Below are 25,263 nucleotides of genomic sequence, written 5' to 3' on the forward strand. Positions count from 1 at the left end.
AATATATGTTTAAATGATAAGTAGTGACGTAAGTCACTACTTAAGTAGTGACTTAAGTCATAAGTAGACTTAAAGCTAGTGTAGGAAATAGCAAATGTAAATTATATTATTCAATTTGAATTATCATTTTGCTCCAAATGTTGCAAACATGCATGGAAAATCTAAATTTAAATAAGGAAATGCATTACCATTTTACATATTGCATTGCCATTTTGCATATTGCATTGCAAATTAAATATCACTACACATATACTAACCAACATAAATGTTATAATAGATAAATGATAAATGTTTTTTTAACATGATTCCCAATTATTTTATATTCATTTTTTTATAGCCTATTTGTACACCCTTTACATTTTTATTTCAATGTTGTAGTTAGCAATTCATTACATTTTAAAATCAATTTGAAGTAGATTTGTTAAGTGACAGGATTAATTAAATGGACCCTGCTCTATATTGACCCGATTCTGCATGTGTAAATAAACGTAGGCTATTCTTTATTTTTTAGAATACTTTAACCTGTTCCTCAATCTGAATTTTTAATTAAGGGCCAATTTCTTTTTGATCTAAATTTTATTGGGTGTAACCTATTTTTGCAACTTAAATATGTCAAATTAAATAGCTAAATAATTAAATAATTAAATTAGCTAATAGGAAAAAAAGAAAAGAACAAAAAAGACCTAGCCTATATATTTTATGCACAAATAGACTAACCCCTAACCGTAAATTATTCGTTTGACTGAATGGCCTAGAGAAGCGATCATGTGTCAGAAGTGAAAGTGAAAGAAGGATCTTTTGCAGTTTGGGGCGTTAAAAGTGCTGACGCACCGACTCATTGTGTAAAGCTGAGGCAAGTAAACGTTCAAAAACGATAGGAATCATTAAGGACTTTATCCAAGGCTGATTGTTAGAGCTATTACTTTAGATATCATACAGTGTACAGGTGAAAGATGCTAAACACATCAACAAAGACACCGTTCGGAGGATTCTCTTTTGAAAATACGCGCAGGTGAGATATCTATAGGCCTATCTATACCAATACCTATTATCACGACGTAAACAATAAATAATATGATGAAAACATAAAATACAATCTACAATGATTGCTAAGCGCTAATATGCATATGCCTACTGTCGATGTGATGCATAGCCTATACGTCTAGCTTCGTTAAAGTGTTTTGATGCATGAATGCACTTCAAAACATACAAAGATAAAAGTACATTAATAATGCCATATCTTTTAATTGTATGCGTATTGTTTGTTTGTTTGTTTATTCATTCATAGAAATGCTGTTCTGGAAGCCAATTTATCAGAGAAAGGTTACAGTGCACCAAACGCCAGGAAGACTGGCACCACCATTGCGGGCCTGATATTCAAAGTCTGTTTTAACACCGCAATATTGTATAATTTAAGTTTATGTTGTAATTCATGTCTATGTCATTTAAGTCTACATTGTAATTCAAGTATCTGCAAATAAACGTAGCTATATTAAAGTAATATAATGGTATAACATGTAGGTATAATAAAATGGATAAATGGATTTTAAAAATAAAATTATATATATATATAATTTTTTTTAGGATGGAGTGATTTTAGGTGCAGACACCAGAGCTACAGATGACATGGTCGTAGCTGATAAAAACTGCATGAAAATCCACTTCATAGCTCCCAAAATCTAGTGAGTGAATATTTTGATTGCTCATCGTCATAAATCAATTGTCTGTCTGAATGAAATTTCATAGTGCCTGTTTGTATTTATTAATTTTCTTGTCTTGTCTCATCTTTTGTTATTTTATTTTATTTATTTATTTTTTACCACAAAAGCTGTTGTGGTGCAGGTGTTGCTGCTGATGCTGAGGTCACTACTCAGATGATGTCATCAAATGTGGAACTGCATTCGCTGAGCACAGGACGACCTCCTCTTGTGGCCATGGTGACCCGACAGCTCAAACAGATGCTGTTCAGGTGAAAGAGTGTCATAAAGTCATTCTATTTGATTCAAGTGATCATGCAGTCATGTGAGGGGTGTTAGGACACCCTATTGAAATCCATGGTTCCCTTTCGAGAGGTCTCTCGTATTGTGTATGGGAAAAGCTCCTTTTCTCGAGAATATGAAGCTAAAATTCTATAAAGTTTCTATTTAAAACGCAGTGCTGCTGCACAGCAGATGCAACAGAGCAAGCTACGCGCTGATTGGCTGTGCTGCGGCAACTTCAGGAACCTATGACGAGACGGCTGAGAGAGCGAGCTTATAAGGGTCGCTGAAAAAGCCCGCCGGAAGAGGTCGCTTGAATTAGCATATTGAGGCTATAAAAGACAGTGTTCAGCAATAGGATTTCAGATTTAATCTCTTTCAGCGAACTTACCCTTCGCTGATCTTCGCAATTTTGAAGCGCATCGAAACGCATTTAGCGGAACTTCTCTGCAGGCCTGAGGACGCTGGATTCCCGCATGGACTCCGCCTTCAGCCGCCTGCTGTTCTTGCTGCGCCATCCGGCTTTATATCCTTTATTATTCTGTGTATCTATGTCTTTATGCGTTCGTCGCTGCAATGCACATTTATAAATAGACGAGCGCTGTTCTTATGCCTCATCCTTCCCCTCGTGCTTCTCTCGCTCCTGTCGCACTATGAAGTGGAGGACGCCGCATCAATCTCGCGTGCACATGCCGGTCAACTTCCCGCAGGCCTCGTCGTCACATGTCCTGTTTATCCAGGAGGACTAGCGCTTCCTCTCGCACTTTTTGCTCCCGCCGCGTTATGAAGGGTCGCGGACAAAGGACACCGGACCAATCTCGCATGCACACACCGGTCACCATCATCTGTCTTGTTTATTCAGGAGGACCAACACTTCCTCTCGCTCCCATCGCGCTGTGAAGCGCCGCGGACAGAGGTCGCCGGAGCATTTTCACGAGCACACACCAGACATGTTCCCACATACCTCGTCACCACCGGTCCTGTTTTTCCAGGAAGACCAGGGCCCCTCTTGCGCTTCTCTCACTCCCGTCGAGCTATGAAGTGCTGCGAAAAGGGAATACCAAAGTAACAGCAAACTCACGTCGGAGCTCTCCCCGTGTGCGTCGCTCTCTCAGAACCATATAAGCTGTCTTTTGCCCCACCCTTCCTTGGGGGACAGTAGTGAAAAGTGACATACACATGCTGGATATATCGAGAAAGCGGCTTACATCACAGCCGCTCTCATTGCAGCACGTTACTGCGCATATGGGAGTCATAGCGCATAGAGTGCGACTTACGTAATAGCACGCACTCTCTGTCTGGAGTATAACGGTGTCGTAAAATGGCGGCCAAGCCCCACGCCTTTTTCACTCTCTATCACTTTCCCCAGTCCCCTCTATTCAGGTGGCTGGAGAGGTTTAACACTGCAGAAACGAGCCTGTTTTAAGGCATGCACGCTTGCATACAAAACGCTGTATTATTAATAATAAACAATTAAGAGTTTTTCCCTCTGTTATGACTGTAGGCAGTATGTCCACTACACAGTGTGCACCCCTGCATTTTAGCACTGTTAATTCAGCGCCTCAAATCACGCATGTCCCTCCGCCGCCGGATTGCTACCATGGATTTATTTACATTCAGTTCCCTTTGTTCAGGTGGCTGGGGATGTAAACATTGCAGTCAACTAGCCTGGCAAACATGCTTGTCTGTACACCAATGCTGTTTTACAACGACCTTGCACATAAGCTGCCTAGAGTGCTCTGAATGTAGAGGGTGCACCCACTACAAAGTGCGCACCACTACACATAAGTGCTTTCCCCACTGTGTCTCTTGGCGACCAAGCCCCTATTACAAGCTTCCCGTCTCTAAGCTGAGACAGTGGAGGCCATCCCCAGTATATCAATCAATCAATCAACTTTATTTATATAGCGCTTTTACAATCACGATTGTGTCAAAGCAGCTTCACAGTGTCAAACAGGATAATATTGCGACAAAATTAGATTTGGCTGTACAGTCGAACTGGAGAAAACAGTGATGTTATCAGCTTATTTTAATTTATCATATAGCAACAATGTTGGCAGATCAGTATTATAGTTTATAGAATTAAATAAGACATAATTCATACATTTTATTTGTATAATAAGTTGAATAACTTTAATCATATTTTTAGTGTCCCCAACTGAGCAAGCCAAGCCAAAGGCGACAGTGGCAAGGAACCAAAACTCCATCAGGGCGTGATTGAGAAAAATAAACCTTGGGAGAAACCAGACTCAGTTGGGGTGCCAGTTCTCCTCTGGCCTATTAACACACCGTGTAGGATTATTATTCTGGCGACCTTACAGGTCAGAAATCATATTAGATTGGAATATTCAAAATTTCAGGGTATCACGGAAGAGATGGATTTATTTAGGATGGGGCGTCGATTACACAAGAGTATGAATACATGAAAGATCGGAATTATTGCGCCGAAGACGGGTTTTGATCATGTCGTGCCAGTGAGGCAAATTCAGAAGAGACACCAATTGACACGGCTCAGCAGACACTCCAGGATGAGCTGGTCATGTCCAGGCAGATCCACCATCCGATCCGGACAGGGCCCAGATCCGGGATAAACCTTGGGATAAACAGAGAGACTAACATTAGCGTAGATGCCACTCTTTTTATGATGTAACGAGTACATCAGGTGTTATGGGAAGTGTTCCCGGTTCCGGCTGACCTAGTTAATGCAGCCTAACAATCAGTCAATTGAATTGAATAATGAAAGTTAAAAATGTTCTATGTGTATGCCATAGTAAAGAGATGTGTTTTTAGTCTAGATTTAAACTGACAGAGTGTGTCTGCTTCCCGAACAATGCTAGGAAGACTATTCCACAGTTTAGGAGCTAAATAGGAAAAGGATCGACCGCCTGCAGTTGATTTAGATATTCTAGGTATTATCAACTGGCCAGAGTTTTGAGACCGCAATAGACGTGATGGAGTATAATGCGTTAAGAGCTTGCTTAAGTACCGGGGAGCTAAACTATTTAGTGCTTTGTAAGTAATAAGCAAGATTTTAAAATGTATGCAATGTTTAATAGGGAGCCAGTGCAATGTTGACAGAACTGGACTAATATGATCATACTTCCTGGTTCTAGTAAGAACTCTAGCTGCTGCATTTTGGACCAGCTGGAGTTTGTTTATTAAGCGAGCAGGGCAACCACCCAGTAGAGCATTACAATAATCTAGCCTTGAGCTCATGAACGCATGTACTAACTGTTCAGCATTTTGCATTGAAAGCATGTGCCGTAATTTAGATATATTTTTAAGATGATAGAATGCGGTTTTACAGATGCTAGAAACGTGGCTTTCAAATGAAAGATTGGTATCAAAGAGCACACCCAGGTTCCTCACTGACGACGAGGGCTTGACAGAGCAGTCATCAAGTGTTAGACAGTATTCTCGGTTACTACTTGTGGAGCTTTTCTGTCCAATAATTAAAAATTCAGTTTTATCTGAATTAAGTTGCAGGAAATTACTATTCATCCAATTTTTTATATCAGCTATGCCATGGGCGTAGATTACGCGGGGGACGCGGGGGACGTGTCCCCCTCACTTTTAATAAAATGTATTTTCGTCCCCCGCACTTTTACTGAGTCTCACCGATCCTAGTCGACCCGCTCCGAGCGGGATTCGAACCAGCGTTACCCTGCGCGGGGGCGGACAAGTTAACAGGGACGCTAACGACAGCCTTCTCTAAACTCGGTTGATAGCGCGCTTCTTGAGGTCAGGGGCAAGTGTATTTACATAGAAACCAATGTGAATACATCAAGATTTAAATTCAGAGACAAAAAATTATCTATGCATGACCTGTAATTTTTTCCGAATCTTAATATGAGGAGGACGCTCTCACAGAAAGTCCAAAAGTGGATAAGTAATACCCTGTCAAGCTGGAGCTGCAGCTGAAGGAAAACAATCGTTATGAGTGATGAAACGTGACGACGACAATCAGACGATTGCGACAATATATGCGTGTGTTTTTCAAGCCATCTCAATGTAGGCTATTTATTGACAATAAAGTATCATATGAATAATGCAGCTTTTTTAATGTTTAGTAGGCTATTCTGCTCACCACGGCTGCATTTATGTAATCAAAAATAGTTAAAACAGTAATATTTTGAAACAAAACTAATTAAATTACAAATTAAAACCGCGTTTTTTCCTATGTGAATATATAGTAATTTTTTCCTGTGATCAAAGCTGAATTTATCATCATTACCAGTCTTCAGTGTCACATGATCCTTCACTAATCATTCTCAGATGAGGATTTCATAATCAAGAAACATTTATGATTATTATCTGTGTTGAAAACAGTTCCCAAAATGTTGTGGAAACCATGATAGCCTACATGTTATTTTTCAGGATTCTTTAATGAATAGAAAGTTCAATGGACAGCATTTATTTGCATTTATTAAATAAATTATCTAATTTGTAATATTAAAAATATCACTTGTGATCAATTTAATGCATGTCTGATCAATAAAAGTATTAATTTCTCTCTTTTTTTAATTTTACCACAAATGTTTAGAAAATTAAGCATCACCATGAGCAGCACAACTGATAATAATCCTAAATGTGTGTTGATCATCAGATCCTCATCTGGGAATGATTAGTGAAGGATCACTGAAGACTGGAGTAATGATGATAAATTCAGCTTTGATCACAGGAATAAATTACATTTTACTATATATTCACATAGAGAACAGATGAGTTACATCAGAATATATATATATATATTTTTACATTGCATAAAATCTACGGAGTCTTAATGCAGAAGTGTTTGTAGTATATAAACCAATCATAAAATTGGCAATAAAAAATAGGAGAATAGGAGAATAATATTATAGATATTAATTATTGGTTATTGTTCAGCAGTGTATTTGATATCTTGCCCAATTAAAAGCAAGAGATGCGATAAATTATATTGGTCAAAAAAAAAAAAAAAAATGGTATTACGACATTTCTGTCCCCCTCACTTCTGAAAAGATGGCTACGCCCCTGAGCTATGCATTCCGTTAATCTTGTGAATTGGTAGGTTTCGTCAGGGCGTGAGAAAATATAGAGCTGAGTATCGTCAGCATAACAATGAAAACTAACGCCATGCTTCCTAATGATATCTCCCAGTGGTAGCATATAAAGGGTGAAAAGCAACGGTCCTAACACTGAGCCTTGCGGTACCCCATACTGAACTTGTGATCGGTGTGACATCTCTTCATTTACTGCTTCAAACTGATAACGGTCAGATAAGTACGATTTAAACCATGCCAAGGCAGTTCCACTAACGCCAACATAATTTTCGATTCTATTCAGAAGAATATTGTGATCGATAGTATCAAATGCAGCGCTAAGATCGAGTAACACTAATAGAGAGATACAACCACGATCAGATGATAAGAGTAAATCATTTGTAACTCTAATTAGAGCAGTCTCAGTACTATGATACGGTCTAAATCCTGACTGGAAATCCTCACATATACCATTTCTTTCTAAATAGGAACATAATTGCGAAGACACTGCCTTTTCTAGTATTTTTGATACAAACGGTAGATTCGAGATTGGCCTGTAATTGACAAATTCTTTAGGATCAAGTTGCGTTTTTTTAATAAGTGGTTTAATTATAGCCAACTTAAAAGTTTTCGGTACATATCCTAATGTCAAAGATGAATTAATGATATTAAGCAGAGGATCTATGACCTCTGGAAGTATCTCTTTTAATAGCCTAGTCGGTATAGGGTCAAGCATACATGTTGTTGATTTTGATGATTTTACAAGTTTAGTCAATTTTCTCCTCCTATAGTAGTGAATGAGTGTAATTTTTCCTCAGTGACACTACAATGCTCTGTCTGAAGTGATACTGTAATAGACGGCTGCATGGTTATAATTTTATTCCTAATATTATCAATCTTACTGGTAAAGAAGTTCATAAAGTCATTACAGCTGTGTTGTTTACAAACATCAGAAGCTGAAGCTTTATTTTTTGATAATTTAGCCACTGTATCGAATAAATACTTAGGGTTGTGTTTGTTTTCTTCTAAAAGAGTTGAGAAATAAGCAGATCTAGCAGTTTTTATGGCCTTTCTGTATGCAATCATGCTCTCTTTCCACAAATTGCAAAAAACCTCCAGTTTTGTTTTCTTCCAGCTGCGCTCCATTTTTCTGGCTGCTGTTTTAAGGAGTGTGCTCGTTGTACCACGGCGTTGGATTATTTGCTTTAATCTTCTTTAAGTGCCGGGGAGCAACTATGTCTAAAGTGCTAGTAAAGAGAGAGTCAATAGTTTCTGTTGCAGCATCAAGTTCCTCTTGGCTATCTGTAATGCTGAGGAGATGGAACTGATGAGGAAGATTATGTACAAAGCAATCTTTAGTCGCAGCGGTTATCGTCCTGCCATATTTGAAGCGAGGAGATGGCTTTGCAGCCTTAGGTAAATTAAGTATACATGATATTAGGTAATGATCTGAGATGTCATCGCTCTGCTGCAGAATTTTAACAGTATCAACATTTATTCCATGTGACATTATTAGATCTAAAGTATGATTAAGGCGATGAGTGGGTCCCGATACGTGTTGTCTAACTCCAATAGAGTTTAGAATGTCTCTAAATGCCAATCCCAATGCGTCTTTTTCATTGTCTACGTGGATATTAAAATCCCCAACAATTAGTACTTTATCTACAGCTAATACTAACTCCGATACAAAACCAGCAAATTCTTTGATAAAGTCTGTATTGTGCCCTGGTGGCCTGTATACAGTAGCCAACACAAATGTCAGACGGGATTTATCATTTACACTACACAGCGTTACATAAAGCACCAAAACTTCAAAGGAATTATATTTGAAACTAGACTTCTGAGTAATACTGAAAATATTATTATAAATTATAGCAACACCTCCCCCTTTACCTTTCAGACGTGGCTCATGTTTGTAACAATAATCTCGGGGGGTGCACTCATTTAAAGTAATGTAATCGTCAGGTTTTAGCCAGGTTTCTGTCAAGCACAGCACATCTAAGTTATGATCTATAATCATATCATTGACAACAAGCGTTTTTGGCGAAAGGGATCGAATATTCAGCAACCCAAGCTTTATCAATTGTTCATCCGTATTATATCTGTTGTTTATTTTTTGGACATCAATAAAATTTTTACTGTTGAATGGTTTTGATGGTTTTTTGTATTTACTAATTCGGGGAACAGACACAGTCTCTATATGATAATATCTAGGTGAAAGAGTCTCTATGTGCTGGGATTTAGCTGACTTTGGTGACGTGAGACAGCTAGCAGACGGATGGTTTAGCCAGTTTGTCTGCTTCCTGACCTGGGCCCCAGTGAGTCAAGGTTTAGTTCTAAGACTATGTGCCAAATTACTAGAGAGAAGAGCAGCACCAGCCCAGGAGGGATGAATGCCGTCTATCTTCAACAGGTCAGGTCTGCCCCAAAAACTTTTCCAATTGTCTATGAAACCTATGTTATTTTGCAGACACCACTTAGACAACCAGCCATTGAGTGATGATAATCTGCTAACTATTTCATCACTCCTATCATAATGTATAAAGTATATCATAATGGATGTTGAACATAGTAATTGGGTTAGCCCCACTTAATTTAGCACTCACTACACAGTGTGCACCACTATGTCTTATTTACAATAATAATAACAAAGGAGCTTTTCTATGTAGGTAAGGTGCCCACTTTACAGTCTGCACCCCTGCACCCAAGCGTTTTTCACATGGCGCACCCATGCCACAAGTGTGAGGTGTACACCCACTGCACAGTGGATCCCGTCAAACATAAACAGAAGGTGATCAGGTCCCACCTCTGCCGGATCCCCACCACTCTTGGTCTGCAATCAGGTGACTGGTGACTTAGTTTCCGCAGCCAACAAGCCTGTTGTCAGATGCGTTCGCCTGCACACAAACATTGTTTTAATTGCGACCCAAATAAATCTAAAAGCTTTTTCTCTGTAGGTAGGGTGCCCACCCCACAGAATGCACCCCTACACTCAAATATTTCCCACACAGCGCACTCGCTGTCCCATGCCACAGATGTAATACGCGAGGCCACTACACAGTGCATGCCGCCAAATAAACACTATCCACAGTGTTACAAACACAAGCAACCGGGCTACCTGGTCCCTATTACTAAGCGGCCCGCCCCGCTAAGGCTAAGAGGGCTGCATATACTCAACTACCTCAATGACTGGCTTGTTTCAGCCCAGTCAGAGATACAGTTGATAACCCACAGTTCCCTGCTCCTCAACCATCTAGAATGTTTGGGTCTCAGGATCAATACTGCCAAGAGCTCGATGTCTCCCACCCAGAGTCTCTCTTCCTGGGGACAGTCATAGACTCAATTCACATGAGAGTGTGGCTTATGTCACAGCACACCCTCTCTGTTCAGAACATGGTGAAGTCATTCAAACCTGGTGCTTGCATTCCTCAAACGTTTTCAGAGGATGCTAGGTATTATGGCCTTAGCATCGGCAGTACGCAAACTAAGTCTATTGCACATACGCCCCTTTCAACGCTGGCTGAACTCCCGCGTTCCGGCTCATGCATGGCGACCAGGCCACTTTTGCATCAAAGTGAACCACAGCTGTGTTAAAGCTCTGGCTCTTTGGAAAGCAACTACCTGACCAGACAGGCATAATGATGGGTACAATTACGAAACACCTCCTTTCATGGGCAGAGCACAACCTGAGCTCCCTGAGAGCGGCTCACATGCCAGGTATCCTGAATCTGGGTCTAAATATGTTATACAGAGGTGGCATTCCCCCCGGGGAATTGGTCCCTTCACCCACAAACAATTCAGTTGATTCAGAGCCCCTTCAGGAAAGTGAAAGTAGATCTTTTTGCCTCAGAAGACAACGCTCACTGCCCAATATTTTTCTCCAAACGCAGGGATGGATTTTAAAAATAAAATTATATACAGCCGGGACACCGGCTTTTCCTCAGATCGCGATGTTGCCACAGGCCATCAGAAAGATCAAGGAAACCAGATCCACAGTTCTATTAACAGCCCTGACGTGAATAGCCCTGACAACAGAATATGGTTCTAAGTGGTCGTATTCGTAAACTGGTGCACAGCACGAAACCTTGATCCACACTTGTCGAGGTGGCAGAATGCTCGTCTTCTTTCTGGAGCTAATCGACGCAGGTCACGGGCTTGGTCATGTTGCATACCTTTGGAAGATATCTTTGCGGTGGCAGGCTCCGTCCACATTTATCAGCTTGGAAGTCCCCAATTTACAAGTCGGGATCCTGTCCATTTAATGGGTATTGTCATTCTTTCTCAGGCCCGATTTACTTTCGGCCTTAGCCCACTTATAAACCCGTGTTCACAAGCATGTGTTTTTTTACTGCATACTATAAAGCTCAATAATTCACATGGCGATTTTATCCGGCCTATATGTAGTATGCCCTCATACGAGGCCTACTTTCGTCTGCCTCCTTGGGGCTCACTGTTACCCATCCTATGTGCCTGAGGTTTTTTTCTTAGACCTCAGTTTGGGGCAGGTAAGCACACACAGCGTTTTGAAAACGGTTCCCATATACTCGTTCCCTCTCTCAGGGAACCGAGGTTACGTGAGTAACCGGGTACTTTCCCTTTCGAGAGGTCTCTTGTATTGCGTAACGCATCGTGCTTGTGCTCCTCAGGAAATCGCTTCAGTCGATTCTTAAAGGGGTACTTCAGCGCTGGGAAGATGAATCTGTATTTAAACTGGGTCATCAATGTAGTAGAAATGTGAAATTATTTTTGAATTTGGTGTCTTCTAGACTGAGAAAAGACAGAAAATGTATTTTTGTCCCATGGGGATGAAAGACTACAATTCCCAGAATGCTTCGCTGCCCTGTGAGGCCATTCCCAAAGCCACTACTTGATTACAGTGAATGAGTTAGAGAAGACACTACAATTAAAAACTGAACGTGTCTGTTCAATATGATGAGTGAGTCACCGCGCGAGTATCACAGCACTGAGCACTAACTGCACGAGTGATGAGAGCTGAGGTAATCGCGACTACACTCGCGGCATACATTCACAACACGAGTTCAGTCTGGGGCGTTTCAGTTCATGCCTTTACAAGCTTAACTTTCATAGAAATTAATTTGAGAAGGTAAAAGACTTACATTGCACACCATAGCTCCGTTTAAATGAGTGCCTGTAGCTGTGGGCTGAGCTCTCTCTGCAAGCTGTGTGTAATCTCCCATCCCCCATGCGCGGATTCAAAACATGCGGAAATGGCTCCCTCTGCTGGCTGTAGTCTTTAGCCTTTGGGCAAACATTCCTCCTATGATGCAAAAATCGTCAATTTGCATCATAGGAGGAATTTTTCCAGAAATAAAATGCATAAATCTCTTGTCTCAGGGAGATATGAGGGGGAAAAGCACAATCATTTGAATATACTCCAGGGTTTCTACTGATACAAAGCCATATGCTAATCGCTGAAGTAACCCTTTAACCTCCTATGGCTGAACACGTTCTTTTATAGCCTCAATATGCTAATTCAGGCAACCTCTTCCAGCAGGCTTTTTCAGCGACCCTTATTGGCTCACTCTCTCAGCCGCCTCACCATAGGTTCCTACAGTTGCCGCAGCACAGCCAATCAGTGCGTAGCTTGCTCTGTTGCATCTGCTGTGCAGCCGCACTGCGTTTTAAATAAATACTTTATAGAATAAAGTTTTGCTTAATATTCTTGAGAAAAGGAGCTTTTCCCATATGCAATACTCATTCCCTCTCTCAGGGAACCGAGGTTACGTGAGTAACCAGGTATGTTTTCTGGACATAATAAAAAAAAATCTGGTCCTTGGCAGGTCTTAATTTGGAAAATATAACCTCAGATGAACAACAACACATGGCTTATTACATTGTATCATTATTTATTTTGCAAAAATAAATAAAGCCAAAATGTAAAACCCATAGGTGACAAAGTTAGGACACCCTTACTGTTAACATACAAATCAAGAGGGTAAATAAAGGTCCGATACTGCTAATCAAATTCCTTTGATAAACTGGTCATCAAAACGTGATCACCTCTATAAAAGCAGAAGTTTTGGCAGTTTGGCAGAAGTTTGTTGGTCTGGGGTACGTTTGCCGTACAACGACGTTACTCACTGCTTAACTACCATAGTACGTTAGCCTGACAACCCAGACCCACATCAAGATGAAATTGGCTCTGGGAACACACCGTTAGCAAGGCTTAGACCCGGGACACGGGATAAACGGCTGTCTTTCAGAGTCCCTTTGCATGCAAAAGGATAGCGCTACAACCAACTAGAGCAAAGAAGAAGGTGAAGTGGATAGATTAAACTTTTGCCGTATCCGGGTGGGAAAAAAATTCAGAACACAAGTTCTTTTTAAGAATGACTTCAGTGCCATGTTTTTTATTTTCTCAAAGGAAAGCTTAACTCCAAGTCTTCCAGAGTCGCAGCCAAAGCTGATTCGAAAGACAGATGTTTGCCAGCATCTTTGTTTTCAATTAGTACACGGAACTGTCACAACTCTGCCATCATCATCATTTTAAGCCCGCCCACCATCTCTATACACAATGTGATTGGCCTGACCAGAATTTGGTTTTTCGAGCTCACAAGCCAACGAAGAGTTGCTAGATTACCCTGGCTGGAAATTAGATTTGCTGTTACTAGGGTGAATCTAGATTTTTTAAGTCAAGTCAGCTTTATTTATATATCACTTTTACAATGATGATTGTTTCAAAGAAGCTTCATGGTGTTAAACAGGAAAATATTGCAACAAAATTTGATTTGGCAGTTCTGGAGAAAACACCAGTGTTATCAGCTAATGTCAATCATATAGCGACAATGTGGGTAGATCAGTAATATAGTTGATACAGTTAATTTAGTAATTAATTTAATTTGGATATTTAGTTGTAAACCCCAACCGAGCAAGCCAAGCCAAAGGCGACAGTGGCAAGGAACCAAAACTCCACCAGGGCATGATGGAGAAAAATAAGCCGTGGGAGAAACCAGGCTCAGTCGTGGTGCCAGTTTTCCTCTGGCCTATTAACAAACCGTGTATGATTATTATTCTGGCAACCTTACAGGTGAGAAATCATATTAGATCAAAATATTCAAAAGTTCGAGGTATCACACAAGAGACGGGTTTATTGAGAATGACGCATCGTTTACACAAAAATATGAATATTTGAAGGATCAGAATCATCGTGCCGGAGACGGGTTTATTTAGGATGACGTGTCGCTTAAAAAATTATTAAATATGAATATTCGAAAAAGCAGTCATCACGCCGGAGACGGGCTTATTTAGGATGACGTGTCGAGAAAACAATTCTATCAAGTTCGGAAAGTTTGGAAACCAGTTGCCAAAGCAAACTTAAAGGGAGAACGTCTCTGGTTATGACTGTAACCTTGGTTCCCTGAGAACAGGGAACGAGACGTTGTGTCAGTCGACGCTACGGGAAATGCCTTCAGCGTGACAGGTGTCTGAAATACTATTGAATCACGGCAATCCTATTGACCAGCGACAGCCTAGGATGTCATCAAGGTGCGACCAGGAAGTATAAAAGGGTGCCTTGCAAACATGACTCCAGCTTCTTCGTCTGAAGGGACTGTTTGGCAGACAGGCCCAAGGCATGGCACGATGACGTAGCGTCTTGTTCCCTGTTCTCAGGGAACCAAGGTTACAGTCGTAACCAGAGATGTTCTCTTTCGAAAGGGAACTCGCGCTGCGTCAGTCGACGCTACGGGGAACGATATACCCACACCACCATGCTCAGGGGAGTGCATGCCCACTGGCAGTGACAACTGTCAGGACAAGCAAATTCAATTGAAATGCCTGAACCACTCCCCCTCTGGTCACACTAGGCTGTCAGTGACAGCATTCCCTACGGTCATAGCCCAAGCTATATGCCTGAGAGAGGACCTTATCGAATCACCTGAGGTCTCTTACCCTCGGCTGCTCAAAGGCCTGGGACCCACTACTTCTACATAAGGGGTGCTTTTAAGGGAATTTGGCTAGGGGGCCAGAGGGCGCTCCATGCCACTATTCGGGAACTCCTTTACCGAATGCCACCAGGGAGGCCTGACCTGGCATCACTTATTTGGGACACCCCAGCTTGGCCAAACCTGTCTGTTTGGAAACAGAGCCTCCAGACCTTTGCTTACTCATGAGCATCCCAGACTGAGAGACTGCAAACCAGACAGTGTCCTCCTCAAACCAGATCTCGGAGACGGGAATCCTGGAGAGCAGTTCTCAGCATAGTGCTTTCAAACCCTTGCCAGCGAGGGGAGTTTTTGTTCCCGCTCAATCCTAGGATCTACTGAACACATATATTACAGTAGTGCTCAGGAGGTCGGACAGGCCTATGAGCTGATCTAACTGGGAGGCCCCGAGAGGGACCTGGCCATCTGATCAGACTCAGGTGGCCGTAAGCTTGCAAACGACCCTCACTGAGGGGAGCTCTTAAGCCTGCCTGGTAGGTAACCATGTTGTAGGCAACCTATGCAGTTCCCCGTCCTGTAGGGACCGCACAGCAGCAGTGTCATCTCGTCATGCTAGGGTATGCCACCCGCATCAGGTGCTGCCAGCTAGGACTGGAACCTGATGGCAGGTAACCCCTAGCTGTCAGCGTGAGCCAGTTATGTGTTCCCGTCCAAGGGACTCCTTCCCCCCAGGGAGGCCCGAAGGAGCCTCTACCTGGCACCGTTGAGGCTAGCTGTTAAAGGCCATCAACACCAGAAGCCAATGGCAGCCCACTGTTAGAGGCCTGGTGACAGACGGTGCTTCACAATGGCAAATCCCACCGGGAAGCCCTGCAAGGCTTACTACCTGCCCGCTACTAGTAGCCGGCACTGGGGCCGGGGAACAACCTCAGGGAGGCCTGGTGAGGCCTGCCACCTGATAGCAGAACATGCTAGCTGCCCTGGCTAGCAATCATGCTCACTGTCATAGGAACTGCCTACTAACAGCTTGTGCTAGTCACCCAGTGACTGATGCCCAAACAAACCCCCTTGGGGGAGGCAAGAAGAGGCCCGCTCACCTCCGGCAGGCCCTCAGGGAGGCCCAGTAAGGCCATCCACCTGACCACAGTCAACACAAACTAATCGGGTAGCTGGAGACTGGGAATTTGTTCCCATAGCGTAATACGTTACCCGAGCGCCCAAGAGTGGTGAATCCCGCAGGGAGGCCTGGTGAGGCCTGCCCAGTGGCGCACATTCAGGGAGGCCTGGTGAGGCCTACTACCTGGACAGCAGTTGTGCTGACAGCGGCTTATCTGCTAGCTGACGAAGAACTGGACATCCAGTAACCTTGGGACTCATCCCTTGGGACCTGCTCTTTGACAAGGTTTCTACTGCAGCCAACATCATTGGGGAGAACCCTCCCCGGCGCACATGGACTCTCGCAAGGAGGCCTGCTGAGACCTACCACCTCTCCTGGAGCCAACTGCCCGGACTGCCCCAGCTGGCGTCTCACTGCCAGCTGGCCTTCTGAAGCCGGTCCGTCCCAGCCCTCTGTGTGACGCCGCAGTCTCCCGGGCAGCGCCTACCAGCGTGGACCTAAAAAACATTGCCAACAGCAGTGTACTCAGCAAAAAACGCAACTTACGGAGCACAACTTACGCCACCTGCATCCAGGGTGGTCGTCTGTTCATCCAGCGGCCCGGCGTCCATGCAAGGGCGTCAGCCATGGCAGTGTTTTGTCTCCAGACGATCATCCGTCCAACCCACGTTAAGCAGATGGTTGTGAACTACAACTACAACTAGACTGCACAGCTAGTCTAACTGCGCACAAGCGAAGAGACGCCTACCCCGCCCCACGACTACTGACAAAGTCACAATCCATTCTACTACGCACCACTCTGCATTAATAACAGCCCTCAAAAGCAGAGAAAAGGGGGTGGGCGTTGGCCGGACGACACTGAACTTAGGAGAGGCCGGGTAGGGATACAAGCTCCTGCAGATGTACTGACAGGAGCTCTGAGCAACTTGCCACCGCAAGACGCCACTGCCATCCCACCAGAAGCCTAGGCCAACTTGATGCAGCGCCCTCCTGAGGGCCAGCCAGTATCGATCTGATAAAACACAACAACCGAGGCCCTATAAGGGCTGGGACAGATCTAACTGTAGTTCATGCGGCAGCCAGACCTCACATACCAATCTAGATATTTTACTAGCAGAGGTGCTAACGCTACCTGGAGGTGGCTATGGGCCTAACAGTTCAACTAGGACGAAGTCCTAGCACATAAGTCAGCATTGGTGCTGCATGCCCACGAGCATGAGTGGAGGCCTCGACTACTAATCCAAGTCACGTTTGGTAGCGCGAAGGGCACGTACTGGACAGAGCAGTACCGAGGCTGGGTCTGCCTCCTCTAAGGGCAGCGCTTGCAGGTTCACCACCTGGTCCCTGAAGGGAGTGGTAGGAACCTTGGGCACATATCCAGGCCGGGGTCTCAGGATAACGTGAGAGTTAGCCGGCCAAAATTCCAGGCACGCTTCGTCGACTGAGAATGCCTGCAGGTCCCCTACCCTCTTGATCGATGCCAGAGCAACAAGGAGCGCTGTCTTCATTGACAGGAACATAAGCTCCATTGTCTGCAGAGGCTCGAAGGGAGCCATACGCAGGGCAGTTAGGACCACTGCGAGGTCCCAAGAGGGTACCTGTAGTGGGCGAGGTGGATTTAACCTTCTTGCCCCCCTGAGGAACCTGCGGACCAGGTTGTGCTGTCCCACCGTTCTTGCTTCCAGCAGGTCATGGTGCACAGCTATTGCAGCCACGTAGACCTTGAGGGTGGAGGGAGACGGCCTTCTCTCCAACCCTTCCTAGAGGAAGGAGAGCATGGACCCGATCGGGCATTTGGTGGAATCTTCTCCTCGAGAAGCACACCAGGCGATGAAGAGGTTTTACTTCGAAGCGTAGGCCCGTCTTGTGGACGAGGCCCTAGCTGAAGTGATAGTGGCAACCACCGGTGGTGGTAGGCCACTCAAACCTACAGCGTCCCGTCGAGGAGCCACACGTGGAGGTTCCAGAGGTCGGGAGGCGGGTGCCATACGGTGCTCCCTCTCTGAGAAAGGAGGTCAACAATGATGTCATCACTCACAGAGATTCTTGATATCTGAATCACTAGTTCACTAGTTAAACATTACAAGCCATATTACAAATAGTATTTTATATTTGAAAATGTATAAAAGGAAATCTGGGGGAGCCAGTTTGAATGGGTCTGGTGCAGCTTATACAATTTGTTATCTATAATTTGCAGATGCTATGCTTAAGTTTGTAAGTAGATGAGATGCTGGATTATCTGCCAGTACAAGCACTGACCTAGATGATCAACATCCAGCCTCAGCCAGTACTAGCACAGACCCAGTACAGCCAGATTCATCAACAGTAAAGCCGTCTTCAGCAAGTACTTAAGATTCTATAGAAAATAATCTTCAATAAATATTGTTTGTTTGAACCTCATTCTTTGACTGTTTTGTTCAAAAGAGGGAGGATTGTATTGGGAGCACTAAGGTGTCAGGTGTAACTGCATGGCAATGGCAAATGGTTTACATAGCTCACTGGTCAGGTAGGAGGGCCCCTTAGCAGAATTTTGCTTAGGGCCCCAGGGAGGTCAGGATCAGCTCTGGTGCCAGTCATATAATGGTGTGAATAGGTAACAATTCTATGAGAGCAAAACAAACAAACCAAAAAAAACATGCTTAGAAAACATGGATCTCTTGTCTCAGGGGGATATGAGGGAGGAAAGCACAATCATTTGAATATACTCCAGGGTTTCTACTGATACAAAGCCATATCCTAATCGCTGAAGTAACCATTTATAAGACGCACGCATATTCGTTCAGCTGCATTTCCTTAGTTCTCTTTCCGCCCTTTTGCGCGTCTCTTACTCACTCACTCACTCACTCACACTCGGTGCGTTGCATTCGACCATAAATCTTAAACAAGTTTTATTGCATTTTGGCGCATTTAGTGTGACATAGCTTTTAAAACCAGAGCAGTTGAATAACAGAGTTGTGATACGCCTTCATCACGCGGCAGCGCGCGTGGTCACAACGCTCTCAATAGTTCTAAACAAACCAGCGCTGTGTCAATTAATACAGACCAGTGTTCCCAACGGGGATCCCGTGTAAAAGGTGCTGGGACACACTTACACTGCGGTTCATCTCACATTTGATGACACATCTTTAATATGGGTTGTAACTTGAAAATAATGCTTTATGTAGGCTATGTTTCTGTCGATGGATACACGTGCTGACTCCTCAGTTACTACAACAGCAATAATAAAAGAAAAACGTGGGCAAAACAGTCTCTCTTTGTAAACTTTGTTCATTGCAAGCGAGTGCTGCCATACGTCCGAATATGACCAGTCTTTTTCGCCTTCATCACCCGCGTGTAGCCAGAAGACGCGAATGAAAAGATTTGACTCTGTGTGCTCGTCCCAAAGCGCGCACACGTCTCACAGCGCGCAAATATTGAGTTATCTTTCAAATCCTGTTCTTGAACGGACAAACTCACTCAAAAGGTATGTCAAAATGTCATAGCCTACTCTGTATATGCCTTAAGTGAACTTTATACAGAAAATACGATGACTATCCTTGGGTCTTAAAGGGGCAGTAGCCTTTACTGCTGTCTGTTTAATGTCAAACAAAAATATAGACATCACTCACTGCTCTTGATTGAATAGCTTTTGTAAGTTTAATAAGGATTTTTTTTTATTTAAACAGTTAAATATGCCGTTATTTTACATTTGATTACTTTATTTCATTTCTCTACCGAAAAAACTAATATTAGACCTACCTGAAAAACCTGAAAAGCTTATCTTTGCTCAATAGTATTTATTTGTGCTGCTGCTTGTATTTAAGTTATTTGTTCTTATTTTCTTTATTTTCATTTGACAGTAGCCCCTTTTCCCCTGAACATAGCAAATACCGAACTGTACTGAAACGTGAACCTAAAACCGTGATACAAAGCGAACCATGATCAATCTGTACAGTTACACCTTTAGTGTAACTTATGCGAGCGGGTGCAACAAAATTTAGAAAAATTTCAAAGGGTGCCATGACTGAAAAAAGGTTGGAAAACACTGGAATAGACAACAGCTTCACTATACAGGTATTTGCAGCAATTTTTGGTAAACAGTACAGCATTGATAATTATCAATAAATCAATCAATCAATCATTATCAATCGCGGCAACGGCCTCTTCGAGGGGGGGGGGGAAGAGACTCAAATCCCTTTTCCTTCGCACCGTTGACAGTTGGGAGCGCTGGGGAAAACGAAGACTTAGCGCAAGCAGAATAGGGCGACTTCCATGACTTCGTTAGTTCGTCATGAACTTCGGGAAAGAAAGGCGCAGGCTTCTGGGGAGCAGAGAAGTGGCTACTTTCGAGGAACCACTCATCCAGTCTGCTGCACGTTGGCTCTTCAGGCTGGGACCACTCGAGCCCGAGGTCTCCCACGGCCTTTGTGAGCACGCGGATAAGCTCCGCGTCAATGCTGGTCTTGGAGCTCGCGGCAGTCTGGGTTTGAAACGGGGGGCTCCGAGACAGATTCTGACCACACGCTGCCAGACGCGGCTGTCGAGAGGCTGTCTTCCTCCTACTCTGGCGACATTCCACCGAATGATACTGAACAGGCCGCTGCTGAGGAGGGGCGCTGTCCTTCCTGGGTGAAGGTTACTGGCGAGGGCGAGGCACACGGGGAAACGTCCGGCGTGCAGTCGCTCTGGGCTAAGGGCGGGACTGGGTCGAAGGAGGCGAGGCGAGCCTAAAGGGACTGCAGTGCCATCTCGTCGCATTCGGGGCAGCCGCCTCTGGAGAGCGCGAGCTGCGCGTGGTCCCGTCCAAGACACATCACGCAGATGATGTGACGGTTGCCATTGGAGAGAGGTGCTCTGCACGAGCCGCAGGAAATGCGAGGCATTTGAAACAACGCCTCGCGCTCTTTTAGAAAGAAAGGATACGGCACCGGATGGTGTAGCTGGAACTGCAAGGAAGAAGGCTGAGAAATCCGGCGTCCTCACTGCTGCGGGTTCCGCTGTGGTGCTTGATTCGACGGCGGTTGCTTCTTCTTCCAGAGGTCAGCGAAGGTGTTGCTGAAGGAGATAAAATCTGACACCTATGGCCAAACAGGGTCTTTTATAGCCACCTGTATGCAAATATAAGCCCCCTTTTCCGGCGGGCTCTCTGGAGCGCCCCCATTGGTTCGTTCCTCTCAGCCGCCTCACCATAGGTTCCTGCAGTTGCCGCGGCCTGGCCAATCAGAGCGTGCCTCGCGCCTGGCTATTGCCATGCAGCTGCACTGCACTTTACATGGATAACTTTATTAATAAAGTTTTGCTTCATATTCTCGAGAAAAGGAGTTTTTCCCATACGCAATACGAGTAACCTCTCGATAAGGGAACCATGGGGTCACATGTTCACAATGTCAATAGGGTGTCCTAACATTTTCACATGACTTTACATCAACACATTATTCTGTATTTGAGATATTGCTTACTTGTTAACTGATAATATTATTTATCTTACTATGTAAATATATCTTATATATTTAAATAGTCCCATGACTTGGGCTGATTGTTTCCCATTTTGTAGATATCAGGGGCACATTGGTTCTTCTTTAATTGTGGGAGGTGTGGATATTAATGGCCCACAACTCTACAGTATCTACCCTCATGGTTCATATGATAAGCTTCCTTTCCTTACCATGGGTAATGTATCACCTTTCCCTTTCTTTGAATAAATAATTTCAGATTTTTTTTTCTTTCACCTGCACTTATTTAGCAAAACTATATATTTCAGGGTCTGGTGCAGCTTCTGCCATTTCTATATTTGAAGATCGATACAAGCCAAACATGGAGGTCAGACAACTGTTTTTCACATTCTTATCGATATTTTCCAATATGGTATTGCATATTTGCTGTCTAGGGACCCCTGAGGGCCCAAAGAGGTAGTTACTTGATACTCTAGAACAAACCTCATTGGTTCTTGCAGAAGCTCCAAAATGCTGGCATGACACACCTGAACCTCAATGGTTTTAAAGAATAGTTTTAAATAACAGAACAGCACAGCATAAAACTATTGATATTTTATCAAAACATTTTATTTTTTGAAAAACATTCATAAATATATCCAGTTGTTGCATCCTGTTTCAGAACATTTTTAAGGAATTGTATTCCTGTTTTCTATTACAATCTGCAATACTATTACAATATGCTTCTTACCCACAATGTGATCTTTTTTTGTTCATTTCCACTCCCCAAACACACATTCTGTATTTGTTCTTGTCAAATCCACACCTACATAAACTCTTGGGGATAAGCTGGAGGAAGCAAAGCAGTTGGTGAAAGAAGCCATCACTGCAGGCATCTTCTGCGATCTGGGTTCTGGCAGCAATGTAGACCTATGTGTGATTACAGAGAAAGCTGTAGATTATCTGAGGGGATATGACCAGCCTGTTCGGAAAGGACTGAGGTAAAATACCAGTATAATCTGGAAGACTACAGTACCATTATCTAATTCTTCATTCTTTACAAATGATTTCTTGTGTGTGTGTGTGTGTGTGTGTGTGTGTGTGTGTGTGTGTGTGTGTGTGTGTGTGTGTGTGTGTGTGTGTGTGTGTGTGTGTGTGTGTGAGCCTGTTTATGTGGTTTATGAGGGCACAAATTTGTATAACTACATGGGTATTACACTGGTATTACACTATAAATGTGGTTTATGAGGACATATCAAATGTCCTCATAATTCAAATGGCCTTAAAAACATACTAAATGATGGTTTTTTGAGAAAGTAAAAATGCAGAATGTTTCCTGTGATGGGTAGGTTTAGGGGCAGGGGCAGTGTAAGGGGATAGAAAATACGGTTTGTACAGTATAAAAACCATTACGCCTATGGAGAGTCCCTGTAAACCACATAGACCAACGTGTGTGTGTGTGTGTGTGTGTGTGTGTGTGTGTGTGTGTGTGTGTGTGTGTGTGTGTGTGTGTGTGTGTGTGTGTGTGTGTGTGTGTGTCTGCCTGCCTGTCTGTCTGTCTGACTTGGGTTTTCCAGAAGGCAGGATTACCTCCAACTCTCGATTGCTTACCTTTCTTACTCAGTTATCAGTTTTAAAACATGGCCAGTAGTATGTTCAGTTAACTTAAAAGTATGTTAATTGTGAACACACACACATACAGGAAGGTGCATCCCAGTATAGAGCTCTGCACTGATGACTATTTTTGTAGGCCGGTCCAGAAGTTAACATCTGGTTCACTTAACAGAAATCCAGTAGGATTTTTCCTTGACTTTTGTGGATTATTGCAGAAAATGAACTCTGTGTCATTTTCACCCAAAATTAAAATTCTGTCATCATTTACTCAACTTTAAGTTGCTCTAAGCCTGTATGAGACGTAATTCAAGAGCTCTCTGACCTCTCCATAGATAGCTTATTAATTTTTTAAAAATTAATTAACACTTTCAAGGCCCAAATAGGTAGTAAAAACTTTGTTTAAAATAAAATTAAGGTTGAACAACTGCAGTCTCACCATTTTAACAATGTTTTACTGACTTTCTGGCCTTGAAAGTGTTAATTAAATAGCTGTCTATGGAGAGATCAGAGAGGACTTAGATTTAATTTCTGTTCTGTAATTTTATCAATAAAATTTGAAACGTAGAGTTTTCCAAGTGACTAAAACTTACAGCTTCATTATTAGTAGAGAGACGCTGGCAGGTAGAATTAATTCACTCGCAATATAATGCATTAACCTCCCACCTCCCATTCAAAAAAACAAATTTGACTTTAGTATGATGGAACCGGAAGTGCTTAATTGGTAACTAATTTCTGGGTTTTGGCCTACAAAAATGTCATCCCTCACTAGTCACTTGTGAACTATTCTATGCCATTTTTTAATGAAACTAGTGCCAGATTTTTGGGGTTAAAAAACTACTGTCAGGTTTACTAAAAACTTGCAATGAATATGAAGTGATAAAAAGGCACGGACGGCTAACCTTATTGCATATGCAAGTTTCCAGACGCAAATTTTGGGAGGAATATTAATTAATTCATGCAAAATGATTAACTAAGGTCTGCAGTAGCCAATTTGCTGGTATTTGCAACATTATTTTAAAATAAAAGCATTTGAGCGTTGTTTCTCTGATGGCGACCCATTTTTTACTGTATGGTTTTTACTTGATCTCGGATATACATTTGTAGACATTTTAATAACCCATTTTTATAATAATAAAGAAGAGTTGTAGATAATAGCCTCTTAACAACCTGCAAGCTCCCCATAAAATAATAAGGATTGTAGGGCATCAACCCCCACAATTTCAACTGAGGGTGACTGGAATGCGATTTTAACCAAGCAAAAAACTTGCTCTGGATACCAGTGTGAGTGTGGTTGTGTTCCCTCTGAAAATTCCAAAAACAAGTAAGTTACAGTGCAGTATTTATTTTACTTATTTAAAAAAAAAGAAGGAAATCTGACACTTCATGCACACAACTGTCACAGATTTAATTACTTATACTGGAGGGGCTATCAGACTGTTGAATGACAAAATAACTTTATACAATTTTTACACGAAACAGTAGAGTAAATAGTGCAAAATACATCATTTGGGGCACAACTTTCTCAAAATAAGTAAAAAATTAAATAAACACGCAACAATAATTCAGCAAATATATTAATGTGGCTACTTACTTATGTGGCTGAAGGTTACCTCAGTTTTTGGAAGTGAATGTTAAGGCAGTCTATTTACTTATACCACATAAACTTATGCATAACCTGCTTTCTGGAATATATACATAATCAACTCTCTTCCTAATCAACTCTTATTAACCCTCACAACTTTACAACTGTACATATTTATTCATAAAGTATCTTAAGATTCAAAAACATTTTCTCTCTTCTTTCTAATGCACTAGGGAGGGTACGTACAGATACAAGCCAGGAACTACTGCTGTGCTCACAAAAACAGTGATTCCATTAACACTGGATGTTGTGGGTGAATCTGTCCAAGTGATGGACACTGAATGAGAATATATTTGCATTTCTTTACACTCTTGCCTTCACTCTTTGATGATATGGGATATGTGCAGGCTATAGTTTTCCTTCGTAGATAAAAATGGAAATCTATGTCACATTTTTAGAAGTAGCCATATTCTTTAGGATGTTTTCCAATTATTCATTAATTTGCATTTGAGCTGCTCAAGACTGTTTTGCAAAAATGTAAAATATTGAAAAGTGTGTTTCCTTATACCTGTCCTTAACACATATAAAATAGTTCCATATCAAATTTAATAAAATTTAAGATAGAAAATATTAAA

The 25,263-nt window shown here is 42.6% G+C and overlaps 2 protein-coding genes across 3 annotated transcripts in view; one reads left to right on the forward strand and one right to left on the reverse strand.

The window, feature by feature from the left end:
• The window catches only part of qrfp (pyroglutamylated RFamide peptide), a 97,752-nt gene extending 94,292 nt beyond the window's left edge, over positions 1 to 3,460 (reverse strand). For both annotated transcript variants that reach the window (XM_067426453.1, XM_067426456.1), the window contains exon 1: positions 2,371 to 3,460. In XM_067426453.1, coding sequence (XP_067282554.1) covers positions 2,371 to 2,412 — 42 coding nt within the window. In that variant the 5' untranslated portion in view covers positions 2,413 to 3,460. The remainder of the gene's footprint in view (positions 1 to 2,370) is intronic.
• psmb10 (proteasome 20S subunit beta 10) lies at positions 778 to 25,263 on the forward strand. The gene is made up of 8 exons (XM_067426452.1): positions 778 to 1,012; positions 1,289 to 1,382; positions 1,585 to 1,682; positions 1,829 to 1,969; positions 21,555 to 21,670; positions 21,762 to 21,820; positions 22,282 to 22,433; positions 24,862 to 25,263. The coding sequence occupies exons 1-8, from the start codon at positions 954 to 956 to the stop codon at positions 24,971 to 24,973; spliced, it is 831 nt and encodes a 276-aa protein (XP_067282553.1). The 5' UTR covers positions 778 to 953; the 3' UTR covers positions 24,974 to 25,263.

This window comes from Pseudorasbora parva, chromosome 19, assembly GCF_024679245.1.
Source record: "Pseudorasbora parva isolate DD20220531a chromosome 19, ASM2467924v1, whole genome shotgun sequence".
NCBI classification, from domain to species: Eukaryota; Metazoa; Chordata; class Actinopteri; order Cypriniformes; family Gobionidae; genus Pseudorasbora; species Pseudorasbora parva.